This window comes from Diabrotica virgifera, chromosome 8 (genome assembly GCF_917563875.1).
Source record: "Diabrotica virgifera virgifera chromosome 8, PGI_DIABVI_V3a".
Taxonomy (NCBI): Eukaryota; Metazoa; Arthropoda; class Insecta; order Coleoptera; family Chrysomelidae; genus Diabrotica; species Diabrotica virgifera.
This window is the reverse complement of record NC_065450.1, coordinates 128076143-128093016: the sequence shown is the minus strand read 5'-3', so window position 1 is coordinate 128093016 and position 16874 is coordinate 128076143. Positions and strand designations below refer to the sequence as shown.

The following is a 16874-nucleotide window of genomic DNA, read 5'->3' as shown; positions in this document are numbered from 1 at the left end:
CCGTATTAACTATTTGAAAAATTAATACATACAGGGTGAAATAATTGAAAAAAACAACAACATATTTTTACACAAAAACCAGGAAAAACACAACTTCTGGTAAACCGATTCTTCCGGTTCAAGACCTCGATCTTATACATAAAAAAGAAACCTATATACCAAATTTGGTTGACACCTGAAGTCTCGTTCAAAAGTTATCGTGCTATTAGTCACATATGTATAGTCGCCATTTTGAATCCCCGAATTTTTGTAAAAGGCAAAATCTGAGAGGGCCTCCTCTCTAATTTTGAACCTTTATATGTGTAGTATATGTGGTCCAAATTATATGCTTCTATCATTAAATGCACAATTCTTATAATATTTGCACGAATCTGCCGCACTATTTGCTCTATATTCAATCACAGACCATAATATGCCTACGTTTTTATATGTATATGTGTTTTCATTAGCGTTCATCCGAATTTGCCATATAAAACACTAAACAGACGGACTCCTTTTTCTGACCTTGTTACGGGTAAATCTCAGATTTTGTTCTCAGTGTAGTGTTCTGGTGAACACCGCTCCTAGGTAGGTATTCGACCTGATCGCTGAATTGAAGTCGATCCGCCTACAGTCTCAGATCCATTCTTTCTTCAGCTTGCTGTGTGTCAAAGCCGCTTAGGCTAGGATGTCTGAAGAATACTAGTTGTTTTACTTATGTTATATGGTTATGTGTTACTCTTTATCTATTATGATTATACAAGTATAATCCAGGTACGTGAATGGAACCTTGATTTCTGACTTTTACCGTAATGTTCCTATCTAAGACTTAAGAGTGAAGACAAAGGGATGTTGTCATCGATGATTTTTTTTTAATTAGAAGGGGGTCATGTGATAGCTCATTTGAAAGGTTATTTAATTCTCTATTCAGTAATGTAAATATTAACATAATTATTTATACTGGGTGTCCAAAAAATATTTTTTGATTTAAATTAATTGACACAAAAAGAAGAATGTATGTAATTTATTTAACGCTGTACTTAAACTGCCGTCAAACGGTCTTGAGCATTTTCTTCGGCTGCCGTTGTGCCGTTCGCTTTCACTTGCAGTTCAGCATAATATACACGTGATGAGTTAATGCACGAGTTGACGATTTTTTAAATAACACAAATAACCGCCTGGAATCTATTAACGCTAAATTAAAATCAGTTATAACCAAAAATAGTCCTTTGGAACAGTTTATAAACAGCTTGTTTACAATTATTTCAAATTTAGAGACAGAGAGGGATCACAAGGCAGTTTATGTTATTTTAAAGAAACCCGAAGAATATGTTTCCGGAAGATTCTGATAAAAAAAATATTTTAAATTGCTCACACGTGAAGCCTTGAAGCATGTTTTAAGAGAAATTCGTAATTCTAAACAAATCAGAGATATTACAATTTTTGCAGACGGTGATTACATCATTACCGATAGTCAGGGTTCCACAAACACTTCTGTTTCTTCGTGCAACTGTATAATCTATGATTCAATGATTTTACCTTGCATATTTTTGCATTGAGATGGCATTTGCAATAGGAGCTTTTTGATAAAATGATCGTAAATCATAGATGGACAATGGACTATTATAAAAATAACCAACGAACATCAACGTCTTTGATTGAAAAAAACGAATCGACAGAATATGAGTTACCAAGTAGATCTAATGATAATATGTCTATATAATGGACCACACAAGGGTATCGACCACCAAGTTCCTATGCACAAAGAAGAAAAAAATGTCTACCAAAGAAAAAGAAAAGGAACTCCAAAACATTTCCAAATAAATCCAGGGTTCCATTCCAAAGAAAGGATTACATTTCTATAATTAATTTTTTTCTTAATTTACAACAGGTTTTACAATAAATAAAGACTAATTTAATTATGTATTTATCATTACCCATAATTAAAATACGTTTTAATACTTCACTTTGTTTTCTTTTTCGTTTATAAGAAAATCTCGCTAATATTAACAAATTCTTTATCAGAAATTGATACTAAGATGGCCAACTTCCAAGCCAACGGCAGCCGCAGAAAATGCCGTCAAACGCATAATAAGAGTGACGTCATATCTGTTAACGACATTATAGTGCACGACCGTTTGACGGCAGTTTAAGTACAGCGTTTATTTAATTCCAAATTAATTTTCCTGCTGTCAGAAAACAGAAAAATGTTTATTTAACACATTAAATGTTAAACAGCCAAGAGGCAGCTGGGCGCCAGCTTGAACATTGAATTTAACCGAAAAGCAATGTTTATTTCCCAATTAAACATTTTTTCTGTTTTCTGACAGCAGTAAAATGTATTTTGAATTAAATAATTTACATAAAATATTCTTTTTGTGTAAATCAATTTAATTGAAAAAAATTTTGGACACCCCGTATAAATAATTATATTGTTTATATTTCTGAATGATGTCAAAAAATTATATGTAATTTAAAAATAAAAATCGACCTGTTTCGGGATTTATTTCCAAAGTGGCCCATTTACGAGAAAATTAATTTATTCCAACCTTTACGTGCTTACTGTATAATACGATAATATTTAGTAACATATATCGTTACTCTAGCTTTAAATGATTTTATTTTAGTAATATAGGATTGTAAAATATGTCATATAGACATTAAATGTTATAGTATAAAAACTTCACAAGTTTGGGCTATAGCTACGTGCGGATAGTATTAGTCGAGAGTAGTACAGCTAGTAAACATTATTATTATTACGACTGTCTATTTTTCAATGTGCCTCCAGTAAGTTGTTGTTCCATCGTTTTCGTGGTCTTCCCACTGATCATCTTCCTATTGGGGAACCGTCTCTCGCCGTCCTTACTACTCTATTTGTTGTCAGTCGACTTATGTGGTCGTTTCATTCTACTTTTTTTATTTCTTACCCAGTCCTTGATATTCTCCACCTTGCACCTCCGTCGTATGTAGTTCTAGCTTTGTCCCATAGTGTCTTACCATCGATTTTTCTAAGCATTTTCATATCTGCTGTTTCTAGCATTCTGTTGTCTTCTCTGTGTCAGGTCATATTTCTGCCGAGTATGTCATTATTGGTCTGATGACTGTTTTGTAAATTCAGTCCATAAGTGATTAATTCGCTGTAGACTTTATTATGTAACAGATATCTTTCACTTCGTTTTTCTCAACTAAACCATTTTATCACTTGTACCCCTTAGCCTCTAATCAGATACCCTTTGATATCAAAAAAAGAACAAAACAATAAATTAGCGATCTTTCTTTATTTTTAACAAGTAAAAACAGTTTAATATTAAATAATGCAATTTATTGGCAATTTTCCATTAGATCCTTTCATATAAGTACAAATAACCTAAATCTTTTGGCGGATTCTCTGACAAAGCAACTTTATTGTCGTTAAATATGACCCAGCTACCGCTCTTTAACAAATGTACGACATAGTGGCCCACCTGCGTAGAAGGGCCCATATGGGAGATGAATCCGACGAGTTTATATTCTAAAAAAAATAAAAATATTGTTAAAAATGAGTAAAAATGTTAACAAAATAACATAACAATTCTATAATAATAACAATTCTCTACTTCTTTTTAACTGCCCAATAATCTAGTTTGATGCTGTTTTATCGAATTTTTCCTTCAGCTTCATTGGAACTTTTTTGTCACACAACATACCACTCGTTTTCTTCCACTTCATTCATCCAACCCTAATTATACTGCAAGCATCTCCAATTATTTCCCCATTACTCTGTAATACCGATCCTAGATACTTAGAACTATTACTTTTCACAATCATTCCATCCAAAGATATCATTGTATTTGTAATCACCCCATCTTTAAATGAACATTCCAAATACTATACTCTGTATTTGTCCTACTAAGCACCAGGAAATGTTTCCCTGCAGTTTCGCTGTTGTGATCCAAAACTAATAAGGATAATTATTAAGTATTAAGCCCCGAGCCTTGGTGCTATCCTACTTTCACATGAAAGAACCCCGCACAAACCTTATGGAAATTAGGTCCCAGTGGATTTCGTTCATACTTTGGGAAAATACTCTTTGAAGCATCCTGATAAAAAGTTCTCATGGGCACAACTCAATCGTATGAAGGATTTTCAAGATATAGAGGCCCAAACTCGAAAAATTATAAGATTTACGGGGTATTCCAAATCCCTGAGTTACTGGTTATCTGGCAACATGTAGAAGTTTGGATTAAATAAAAGTACTAGTAGTCTAGGATTTTTTCCTGGCTATCCAATGGCGACCTTTACTTTGACCTTGACCTTCAACGTCTTCTAGAGTTACGAGGGTTTTCGGCATTAAATTGATATAAACATAGCCATGGGTTTTTGAGATCGCTAAACACAAATATGCCATAAGAATTGACCGCCGGAGCACGTGGTGGTCAGGGCCACTGCAAGGGACGTCATCTTCTAGAGTTTCGATGGTTTTCGGCATTTAATTGATGCAAATGAATTACTGGAGGAATTTTTGAGGTCGCTAAATACGAATATCCCACCAGAACCGACTCCCGGAACACCTGGTTTCCAAGGACTTTGTCCAAATATGGCACTTATTAAAACACTTGTTAAAAACACTTGGGTCGAATCTGATGGCGTATTAGCTTTCAGCGACCCCCAAAAGCCATGAGTAATCCGTTTTCATCAATTTAATGCTGACGACAACCCTCGAAACTCCAGAAGATGACGTGCCATAGTGCATGTTCGGTAGTATGCATGTATGCATGTTCGGCAACCCCAAAAACCTAAGGGTAATCCATTTTATTCCTCCTAACTCCAGAAGATAACCTGTCTTAGGCACCAGGTGCTCCTGTGTCTGTGCTGATCACGTATTCGTGTTCAGCAACCCCAAAAACCTATAACTAATCCGTTTGCATTGATGTAGTACCAAAGACCCTCGAAACTCCAGGAGCCCCTTTTATTGACCTTGGAAATCAGGTGCTCCGGGAGTCGGTTCTGGTTGCATATTCGTGTATAGCGACCTCAAAAAACCCTCTAGTAATTCATTTGCATCAATTAAATGCCGAAAACCATCGAAACTCTAGAAGATGACGTCCCTTGCAGAGGCCCTGGCCACCACGTCATCCGGAGGGCAATTATGATGGCATATTCGTGTTTAGCGATCCCAAAAACCCATGAGTAATCTGTTTATATCAATTGAATGTAGAAAACCCTCGAAACTCTAGAATATGACGTCCGTTGAAGGTCAAGGTCAAAGTAAAGGTCGCCGTTGGATAGCCAGGAAAAAACCCTAGACTACTAGTACTTTTCCTTGATCCAAACTTCTACATGTTGCCAAATAACCAGTAACTCACGGAATTGGAATACCCCGTAAATCTTATAATTTTCCGAGTTTGGGCCTCTATATCTTGAAAATCCTTCATACGATTGAGTTGTGCCCATGAGAACTTTTTATCAGGATGCTTCAAAGAGTATTTTCCCAAAGTATGATCGAAATCCACTGGGACCTATTTTCCATAAGGTTTGTGCGGGGTCCTTTATCAGTCTCTCTCACACCTGTTCTAACACTAGTTGTTACCCCAAAACATTTTAGTTTTATTTAAGGTTTATAAAGGTTTTATTGTGGTAAATAAGAAGATAATGGTTTTAAAGTTGCCTTGTAGATATACTGCCAGAACTTTAAAACTGTTAAGCATTTGTCACTAGTTTTAAAGTATCTAATAAGAGTATCAAATAAGACTAATTAATCTTAATAGATAATTTGTCTTATTGTAGTTTTAAAATGGTTTATTCTCAGTTCACTTTAAAACTAATCAGTTTTATGAAGAACTTCCGGACTGTTTGGTTTTATTAGATTCTAGTTTGTTACCTTTTAGTTTTATTGCAGTTTTAAAGATTCTCCTAATATTACTAATAAAACCTATTATTAAAACTACTTGATCTTAAGACTATTATGTCAGTAAAACATATGCCTTAAAACTATTTTTTTAGTTTTCTTTAAAGTTGCTTGCTTAAAAGCAATTAGTAGGCTATATTAAAACCAAACGCTCTTAACTGAATACAATTTGGTTATCGTAAAGACTAAACTATGCTTCTTGTTAGAAAAAATAAAACTAAACTCATCCCCTCTTCTTTCATGTCCAAAATGGTCGGCCATTTGTTTTAGCTGGTCATTTTAAAAGAAAAATACAACACACACAGCACTAGGACGCCTCGATTTTAGGTTAGATTCACATTAAAACCGAGTGGCATTATTGACAGCAACATTAAAACTAAACGGTTTTAATTCCAAGGCAACCTTGCATTTATGTAGGATATATGCTCTTGGAAAGGTATAAAATAAAACCATTCGATCTTAATAATTCTTGTCAATAGACCAAATAGTTTTATTTGTATTTCGGCCATATTGCTTTCTGGAGATTCTGAAAGCCATGATATATTACAATATAAGGCTTACATAAAAATTATAAATAAGCGTCTTAAAGACATAAATTGGATTTATTTTAACATTAAAACATTCAAATTGTAGATAAACGTATTTTTCTTTCAAATTAATATTTTTCGGATTTAAATTTTTTTATTTTTATTTTTTAATCGCCAAGTCAGAAATTTTAGAGCGCGTGAGTTATTTAGACCTATTTTGTTAACATCATCAATAAAGTTGGGTGCGCAAGTGTTTTCCTACCTTGACAGTCCGAAATAACCAAGTACTTTTTATTATTTGGCCTATATGAAGTATATGGGTTTAAAGAATCATTTAATATGGTAAATTGTCTTTAAAACTCTCCATTTAAGAAACCTTTTTAAGTTTGCTATAAAACTGCCTGCACTTAAAGTGTCTTTTAACATGGTTTTAAAAGCACTTTCACAGCAGCTTTAAAACCAGTTACTTAAGAAAACAAAGTTTTAAGAGGATTTTTATTTTTGGTTTTATTGACCTCTTTCAGAGTGGGCCCTTTTATGCTGAAAGCGGTTTTATTGCAACCTTAAGGTTTACTTAAAAACCAAATGGTTTTAATTTTAGTTTTATTCTACAGTTTTAAAGCATCCTTAAAAGACTTAATAAACCTGTTTGGTGCTACTTGGGACTCCCTCATACATGTCTCTCACGATCTTTAAATATTCACCAGTGACATATTTCTTATTGAGCGACCACCACAGAATTTCTCGAGGAACTTTATCGTATGCTTTTTCAATATCAATGATATATGAACGTTTGCTTCTTTATTTCTGTATTTTTCCATCAACTGCCTTATAATGAAAATTGTTGCATCTGTTGTTGATCTGCCTTGTAATAAGCCAAACCGATTATCGGATATTTCGGTCTCTTCGCGTATCAGTCAATCAATTACTCTCTCCCATATTTGCATGGTGTGACTAAGTAGTTTTATGGCCCTGTAGTTTGTATATATCCCTTGTTTTTGTAAACAGGTACTAATATATTACTTCTCCATTCGTCTGGCGTTTGTTCAACTTCCATAATTCTATTAAATAATCCTTTTAGCCAACTTGTTCCTATCTCTCCTAATGCTTCCACACTCCTCCAGGAATATCATCTGATCCAACTGCTTTACCTTTCGTTATTTTTGAAACGCCAAAGAAATTTAATTTCAAACTGTAATTGTGGTTTATTCCTAACTAAAATAGTAAATTACACAAGATGACACAAGAAAATAGCTTCAGAACAATATTTACTTTTGGAGTACATAAACCACTTCCTCGTTTGTTATTTTTGTGACCTTTGCTGTTACTGTCTCCTATAACTCAACTGGTTTTCTGCCAGATTCTTCATTTAGTAAACCATCAAAGTGCTTTTCCCATCTCTTTATGATATCCTTTTCGTGAATTAGTATTTTATTTTCATTTCGGATACATATAACCTGATTAAAATCTTTTGCTTTCTTTGCCCTCTGTTTGGCTATTTTATATATCTTCGTTTCGCCTTCCCTGGTATCAAGTTGATCCTATAGATTAGTATACGCTTCTGCTTTAGCTTTTGCTACTGATACTTTCGAGACTGTATAGTTTTGAAGATCTATTTCCGACCTATTTTATTGTTACTGTTTATATAATTTTCCCTTCTCTTTTACTTTTTTTTTGTATTTCGTTTGACCACCAACAAGTCTCTTTATCCTCAAACTTCTTTCCTGACGGTTTTCCAAGTATTTCAATAGCAGTATCTCTAATGATATTTGCCATCTTCCTCCAAATTGTATTAGGGCTTCCTTTCATGTTCCAACACATTTTTTCTGCTATTCTTGTCCTGAATAGACCTGTGTGTGTGTGTGTTTGAGCATTATTGGCTTCGGAGTCAATGTCCATTCGCCATCTTACCTTTTTGGGATTATTTGTATTATTTATGCGGAAGCTCCAAAGGAGTGCTTCCTGCTTTCTACTGATTTGTTCAGGTATGTATCCAATCACAATCCTGCTCCAATTTTACAAAGAACTATTTTATATACCTATATCTAATTTTCAACGATTTTTGTTTTTATTTGGAATTATTTCTTTTCATTTTGATTTTTTTTTATCATTTTTTTATGTATTTTTTTTTATTTATTTATTTTTTTTTTATTTTTTTTTATATATATATATTTTTTTTGATATATTTTTTTTATTTTTCATTGTCTTTTTCAATATAATTTGGGATATTAGACTAGGACACAATTTGACGCTCAGGGGTCGATCAGAGCATTTAGACGAGACAGGTGGACCTCGGATAGGCGTAGGGCTTAACACGAAAGGAAAAAAAAACATAGGTTATAAACTTAATCTAATACATAAAATATGTTTGTACAAAATTTGATAAACATTGAAATCTTCTGCTCTTAATAGTTGAGTTAGGTTATATGGTCTGGTGATTTTGGGTATTTTGGCCATTTCTTCATTTAATAATTTAACCTCGTTTATTATTCTACAACAGCCTAGGATCATGTGCTCCGCTGTACCTTCTTCTCCACATGAACAATTAGGAGAATCACTCAATTTTATTTTATATTTGTACTGGGGAGTTAAAACATGGTTGAACCTTAACCTGCACAAAACAGAGAAAAACCGCTTGCTTCCCGACAGTCTTGAGAACCAAGACTGGCCAGGAGGCTTGGTAACTAAGTTTTTATAAAATTTTCCCTTTGGACTGTTACTATACATTTCTCTCCATTCGGCTAGTATTATGGGTTTTACGTGGCAGGCAATTTCACTGTGGGGACATTTATAACTTAAAAGCTCTCCAGTTCTACTTCCTTTCTTAGCATCTTCGTCCACTTCTTCATTCTCTTTTATTCCACAATGTCCTTTAATCCAAACTAATGATACATTGATTTTTTTTGTTTGTAATTCTTGAAGTTTAATAATTATAGTAGTCAAAATATAATTACTACTGACTTGGTGGATATTTTTTATTTTCATAATAGCACTTTTACTATCAGAACAAATTGCAAATGATTCTGCTGTAATTTTCATATTACTTATATACAGGAGAGCTTCTAATATGGCTATTAATTCTGCAGTATATATTGTAAGCTTTTCATTTAATTTAAAGGATTTTTTATGATTTTTATGTGGATCAAATATAGCGCAACCTACTTTCTTGTTGTTCTTTGATGCATCCGTGAATATATATTGACATCTGGGAAGATACTTTTCTAAATCCTCCTCAAATATGTATTGTCTAATCCTTGGGTGAAATTTTGAATAGTCTTGGAGAAAAACACAGTTAATTGGATGGATGTTATAAATATTTATGCTATATAATGGATCTATATCTGAAGAGTATATTTCTTCTATTACGTTATTTATTACATAATACGACTCAGTAATAGTTAAACTTTTTTTCAACTTCCAATAACTATGGGTAAGATCCGATGTAAACAGTATATTGATTTTTTGGACTAAGTTGCTATTTTTAGAACTTAATTTAGCTATAAAATTGGAAGCTAAAATCTTTCGGCGATATTTTAGTGGAGTTTCTGCTACTTCGGCAAATAAGCAATCAATTGGTGTACTTTTTAAAGCCCCTAGGCATAGCCTTAGACACTTATTTACTACGTGATCTATTTTTTCTAGTTGACTTTTGGAAGCTTGGTCATAGAAGAAACTACCATAATCCAGTATTGACCTAATGTAGGATTTGTACAAAAGGATTGCTACGTTTGGATCTGATCCCCATTTTGTTCCACACACTGACCGTAAGATGTTAATTCCTTTTTCAGTTTTCTTGATTAAATAATCTATGTGGTTTTTCCATGTCATTTTTTTATCCAGATACATTCCTAGGTATTTTACAGATGCCCGTACACTATACTTTGTTGTATCCAATGTTATTTCTGTTGGAATGTGTTTTCTTTTCCTCGTAAAAATGCAGACTTCTGTTTTTTTCCTGGAAATTTTTAGGCCATTTTCATTGCACCATTTATTAAGGTTCTTATAGGCTATATTTAATTTTTTGCACCCTTCTTCAATATACTGGCATGGGGAATATATACAAATGTCATCGGCAAATTGTAGTATAGAAACGGTCTCACTACATTTAATTTTACTTTCCAGATCTGCTGTATATATTAAGTATAGTACAGGGCTTAGTATACTTCCTTGTGGTAACCCAATATTGGTCGTTTTAGGTCCCAATGTTTCATCATTTATATTTATTGACACTGACCTATCGGAATATAGTAATCTTATACGTGAGGTCAAAGATTGGGAGATTCCCATTTTTTCCATTTTTTCATAGAGAATGTCTAATATGACGTTATCATATGCTGATTCTATGTCTACGAAAATTGCTGGAACGGAGTTGTTATTAGTAAAGGCGATATTTATATCACTTACTAGGTTGCCGATATTTTCAATAGTTGAGCATCCTCTTCTGAAGCCAAACTGTAATTTAGGTAATTTTTTATTATTTTCGAGCCAATGAACTAGTCTGACTTTGATCATTCTTTCTACAGTTTTTAATACACAAGAAGCTAGAGAAATTGCTCTATATGACTCTGGATCTTCCGCATCTCTATTTGGTTTCAGAATTGGGATTGCTTTATATTCCTTCCAGCTTGTTGGAAATTCTGCCCGATTCCATATTGAGTTAATTATGTTGCGAAAAATTTCAATACTTGATTCTGACAAACTAGCGAGCATTTTATAATAAATGTTATCAACTCCAGGTGCTGTGTTATTGTTTGTTTTAAGGCTTTGTTTTATTTCCATACTTGAAAATTCACTATCTATATCATCCGTGCTCAGTGAAATAGTCGGCCGAATATTTGTTTCCACCCAACTTGGAGCAATTTTATTAAAGAATGTTTCTACCCACTCACCTATTTGGATCCTATTTCTTGGGGGATTAAATGTATTTTTTATTTTCTTTATATACTTCCATATATCTTTTATTGGTGTGTTTCTGTTAAGTTGTTTGCAAAAATCTTGCCAAGAATCTTTTTTGCTTTGTAATATTATTTTTTTGGCGACTGCTACTGAATTTTTATATTTTAAATAGTTAGTTAAATTTGACTGCCTTTTATAAAGCAAAAAAGCTTCTTGTTGACATTTAATAGCATTTGCACATCTCTGATTCCACCAAACTTTGCTAAATTCTGATTTGATCTCTGTTCTCTTCTGTGGGATTGCTAGTTTTGTAGCATGATTTATTGACTCTATAAAACTTTTATATGACCTTTCGTTATTACTTCCATCTAATTGTTCATCTACTATCTGAGAGAAAAAAGACCAGTCAGCTTTATTTAAATTAACTTGGTTTTTACACTTAAAGGATAATTTAGTAGTATTAAAATGTGTTTCAATTAGAACAGGAAAATGATTGGAAGTACCTAATGGTGTAATATCAGTTTTCCAATCACAATTTAAAGTTATATCTCTAGAGCATATTGTAATATCTATAGCAGATTTGTTATTACTTCCAAATCTAGGTATTAATGTTTCGCTTCCTGTATTTAAATAATTTAAGTTACACTCCTCTACAGCACCGAGAAGACTTGAACCCGCTATGTCTGAATAACTATTTCCCCATGCAGTATGATGACAATTGAAATCTCCTCCTACCAAAAATGGCTTTTCTAAGCTATCAAAAAAGGTAACCCAATCTGTTTCTCTAATGTTTAGTTTTGGTTTGGCATATATAGAGTATAGATGGATTTTTATATTTTTATTTATTGAAACTGATACCGACACACATTCGACATCCTTTATCGGAGTAAATTTTGGCTTAGGAAAAAAGGTAAAGTATTTTCTTAATAAGATTGCAACTCCTCCAAAATTGTCATTACAGTCCTGTCTAAATATATTAAAATTATTAACAAAAAAATGTGAAGATTTCTTTAACCAAGTTTCCGAAAGCAAAACTACATTAATTTTATTGTCGAAAATGTATTTTTCAAAGTGACCTTTATTACACAAAATTGATCTAGCATTCCATTGCAGTATATTTAAGTTACTCATAGTCAGATAAAATTTGCGTTATACTGTCTTTTATGTTTTCAATAAGTGTACTATTTTTAATTTCTACATTTGAAAAAGTTAAAATATCTTTGATAAGGTTTAATAATGATTCGCAAGTTTTTATCTGTTTATTTACCGTGTTAGAGTCATCACAACCATTATTATAATTTGGTATATTTTTAAACTTATTGAAAACAGGTTCTGTTAAAGTTTTTGGATTTGAAATTATTTCTTTACGTTTTTCGAATGTTTCATCGATCTCTGGGGACATAGCTAACCTCCTTCTTTTTAAAGTAACAGTATAACGGTTAGAATTTGTGTTATTTTTTGCTACACTTGAAAAACTTGTTTCATGCTTAGAAGACGCCTCGGCGTATGATAGGTTTTCATATACCATAGTTCTTTTTATATTCTTCTGTCTAATAAATTCTGAACAATTTTTTTTATCAGTAGCGCAATGCTTTTCTTTACAATAAATGCATATTGGTTCATTTTTTTGGCAGCTTTCTGCCTTATGATCTTCTCCACAGTTTTTACAACGTTCTTTTGATCTACATTGCAGACTGACGTGCCCAAATCTTAAACAATTCAGGCACTGAATTATTCTTGGCACGTATTTTTCGACATCATACACCATTTTTTCTATTATTACCTTTGTGGGTAAAAGTTGACCTCTAAATGTAACTATAATAGTAGTTGTTGGAACAATTTCATTTTGGTCATTTTTACGTGAAATTCTTTTTACGTGACTTACTTCAAAATTGTTGCCCAATTTCGGTTTAATAATTTCTTTTAATTCCTGTTCCGATAATTCTAAGTCTATTTGTCTTACGACCCCCCTTACATGTGTAAAAAACATTGGGATGTATGTATCGTATTTATCTTTTAAGGTCTGTGCTGTTAATAATTTATTTGCGCTTGTATAAGAAGTTAATTCGACCTTTATTTTATTAGCTCCTATTATTGATATGTTAGCTATGTCCTGTTTAATTTCTGGAACAGAATTAATAATCAGTCTAGAGGTAGCTACCCTATGGAGATTCCCTATTCTCCCTGTTTTACTTTGAACATAAACAAAAAATGGAGCATTATCTTTAGAAGAATATTGATTAATATTTTTAATGACCGTATTTACGTCTACATTTTTCCCGGAAACAGTATCAGAATCATTAACAGTACTTATCTGTGAATTGGGATTTTGGAATCCTCTAAATTCCTCCACTGGAGAAGCTGGAAGATCCGGCACTGGCGAAGCTGGATGATCCGGACGGGACACATCCATTGCACACTCTAACTCATCTTTATCGGGGGGTTGTCCACCCCCGCTATTAACGCTCATGATTTAAAAACCACTTAGATTTCACTTTTTTAATATCGATATGTGTACTTTAATATGAATAACTAGTTTTTTAATTACGAGGTGAAAACACCGATTTCTTTAATTAGATTTTAAGTATCGCACGTCTTATCAATTTGAGGAACCGAAACAGACTGCCTGAATAGACCTTTCTCATCTTTTAACATCCACCATTTGATTTTTTGTGATATCTCCTCCTATATCTTGGTTTAGTTTCGCTTTTTTTTACTTCGATGTGAAGCACAAGCAACTTATATGTTGTTGGCTTATGCCTGGTTGCACCAGCAGATCTTAATCTTAAGAAGTGCTTTAAGCTCAGCTTACGAAACATACTCGTTGCACCGTTTATGCCTGGTTGCACCAACAAATCTTAAGCTCCAGCTTAGCCCAGCTCAATTTATAGATAGGGCCGCTTTAAGCCTCCCTTACATTGTACCACAATTTCGATTCTTATCAATGCAATCCAAGTGGCAATCCATTGTGGCAAACTGAAAATTCATTTTAGACTAGGGATGGCGGTTTTTGACAAAACACCGGTTTTCTGTTATACCGTTTTTTTTACTTACGGTTTAACCTGGCCAAAAAAACCGGTTTTTCCAAAAAATTTTTGCGTTCATTTTTTGCGAAAATTGTTTTTTGGTTTCATCTAGTAGTAGACGGTAAAAGCTACCGCCTGACAGTTCCCACAAGCGCAATTATTATTTTATTTCGCGGCAATTTCGTTAAACGAAAGTCATTTTCCTCATAGGACATACGCAAACTCCACACTTTTTTGTCTCTCCTGTAAAATTTTCAATTTGTGACTTAGGCAATTTGCGATTTAGACCGACGCAATGCACTTTAGTTTGCGATACTCCACTCGACTCGATACCAATATGATCAAAATTAGTACTATCGAAAGAACATCAATATCAATATAAATAAAACATAATTTTTAATAAAACCATTTTACCCTGCTGGACAGGTGAGTTGTGAGATGCAACTTGATAGATCTCCCTCGGCCTTTTTTGCTCCGGCAATTCATTGGCTTGCAAATTTTAGAAGCCATGAATGGTGTAACCAGAAGATTAGTTCTGATAAAGTTTTATTTTTAATATTGTTAATATTAAAAGTAAAACTTTCGTTATTCTTTAGCAGATGCCGCCACGGCATCCACGTCATGATAATCTTTCGTTTGTGGTTCGAGCTGACGCATGACGGCCAGAATGTTGGTGGTTTAGAGATAATTAAATATGTGCTCTCTGAAGAAACTCTAACAAGAGTTGAAACTAGTTAGAGCACTTTTGGCGCTCCCTAAACTAACTAAGATAAGACTGCTCTTGTTTCGATTCACAGCGAAATGATTATATATATTATAAAACCATTTTATTCTATTATATATTATATTTACTTATTATTTTATCATTATTATATATTTATTGATTATTATTAAATATAATATAGCGTAGAATTAATATTTACATTTTGCAATAATATACAATTTAACCCAACCATTTCAACTTATAAAAAATTTACCAGACTCTTTCAAATGGGATTTAAAAAAAATAATATCAACATAAATTTTTACTTAAAAATAAATTGGATAATGCCATTTATCTTTTATTTTTACTACCATCAAAAAAATTTATCATGTATTTCTTTTAACACGTTTGTATATTTGTATAATAGGTACATTTTAACTCATTTAATACTTCCTGTATGGATGTATCGTTTTGAAAACGTAGGGAAATCCTTGGAGATTCGTATTCGTAATCGGTAATTCGATATTCACAGTCAGAACATTATTTTTGGTAATCAGAAAAAGTCATTCACCCACTTTCAATGTCAAGAGTCAAGTGTGAAAAATAGATGATGTTTGCGTCTACTTCAACCAGATCATTTCTTATGTAAATATTATGATTACAAATACCTTTCCAACGAAATATTATAATAAAACTTAATTGTTTCTGGCTGATGTGAGTTTGCGCTTTCAGTTTTTCTTCTGTATTTATAAAATAAAATTTGAATTATGGTTTTGTTTGGAATAATTACTTGAGAATAATGATTATGATTGGGATCCAAAGTAATACCTAACCTAATCAATAATCACCGTAAAAACCTAATAACCGGTTTTTACTTTAAAAAGAAAAAACCGGTTATAACCGGGACAAAAAACAACCGGCAAAACCGGTTATTGCGAAGTAAAAAAACCGGTGTTAGGTTAAATCCGGTAGGTTTTTCCCATCCCTATTTTAGACTCAATGGTGCAACGCGTATGTTTCGTAAGTTGAACTTAAGGCACGTAGTGCATTAATGAGGCATTAGTCATAGATCAATTTTCAGCTTGCCACAACGTGGATTGCATCTTAAACTTCGTCTCAGTTAAGACGTGCTTAGATAAGAATCGAAAATTATGGTGCAATGTAAGTGAGACTTAAGCGGTCCTTTCTATAAGCTGAGCTTAGCTAAGCTGGAGCTTAAGATTTGTTGGTCCAATCAGGCATTAATGTCGTCACTATTACCTTGCAGTCCTTACATTCACGTATGTCTTCCCAAGTAGCACCGAACGGGTTTATTAAGTCTTTTAAGGATGCTTTAAAACTGTAGAATAAAACTAAAATGAAAACCATTTGGTTTTTAAGTGAACCGTAAGGTTGCAATAAAACCGCTTTCAGCATAAAAGGGCCCACTCTGAAAGAGGTCAATAAAACCAAAAATAAAAACCTTCTTAAAACTTTGTTTTCTTCAGCAACTGGTTTTAATGCTGCTGTGAAGGTGCTTTTAAAACCATGTTAAAAGAAACTTTAAGTGCGAGCAGTTTTATAGCAAACTTAAAAAGGTTTCTTAAATGGAGACTTTTAAAGACAATTTACCATAGTAAATGATTCTTTAAACCCATATACTCCATATAGGCCAACAAATTTTTACATGTGTTATGATAGGTAGATACGTATTTGTAACCATAAAATAATAAAAAGTACTTGGTTATTTAGGACTGTCAGTAGAAAAACACTTGCGCACCCAACTTTATTGATAATGTTAAGGTGATACAGTAGCGATCAACAGGTAGCCAAAACGCGTTCCAAGATTGCGGCTACAATTTTGAATATTTTTTCGA

At 33.0% G+C, this 16874-nt stretch overlaps 1 protein-coding gene across 1 annotated transcript in view; it reads right to left on the bottom strand.

Moving 5' to 3' along the window:
- Positions 1–3238: 3238 nt before the first annotated feature.
- Positions 3239–16874, bottom strand: part of LOC126890010 (ubiquitin carboxyl-terminal hydrolase 5) — a 119440-nt gene continuing 105804 nt past the window's right edge. Inside the window, exon 10 of the mRNA XM_050658812.1 lies at positions 3239–3490. Coding sequence (XP_050514769.1) covers positions 3318–3490 — 173 coding nt within the window. The 3' untranslated portion in view covers positions 3239–3317. The remainder of the gene's footprint in view (positions 3491–16874) is intronic.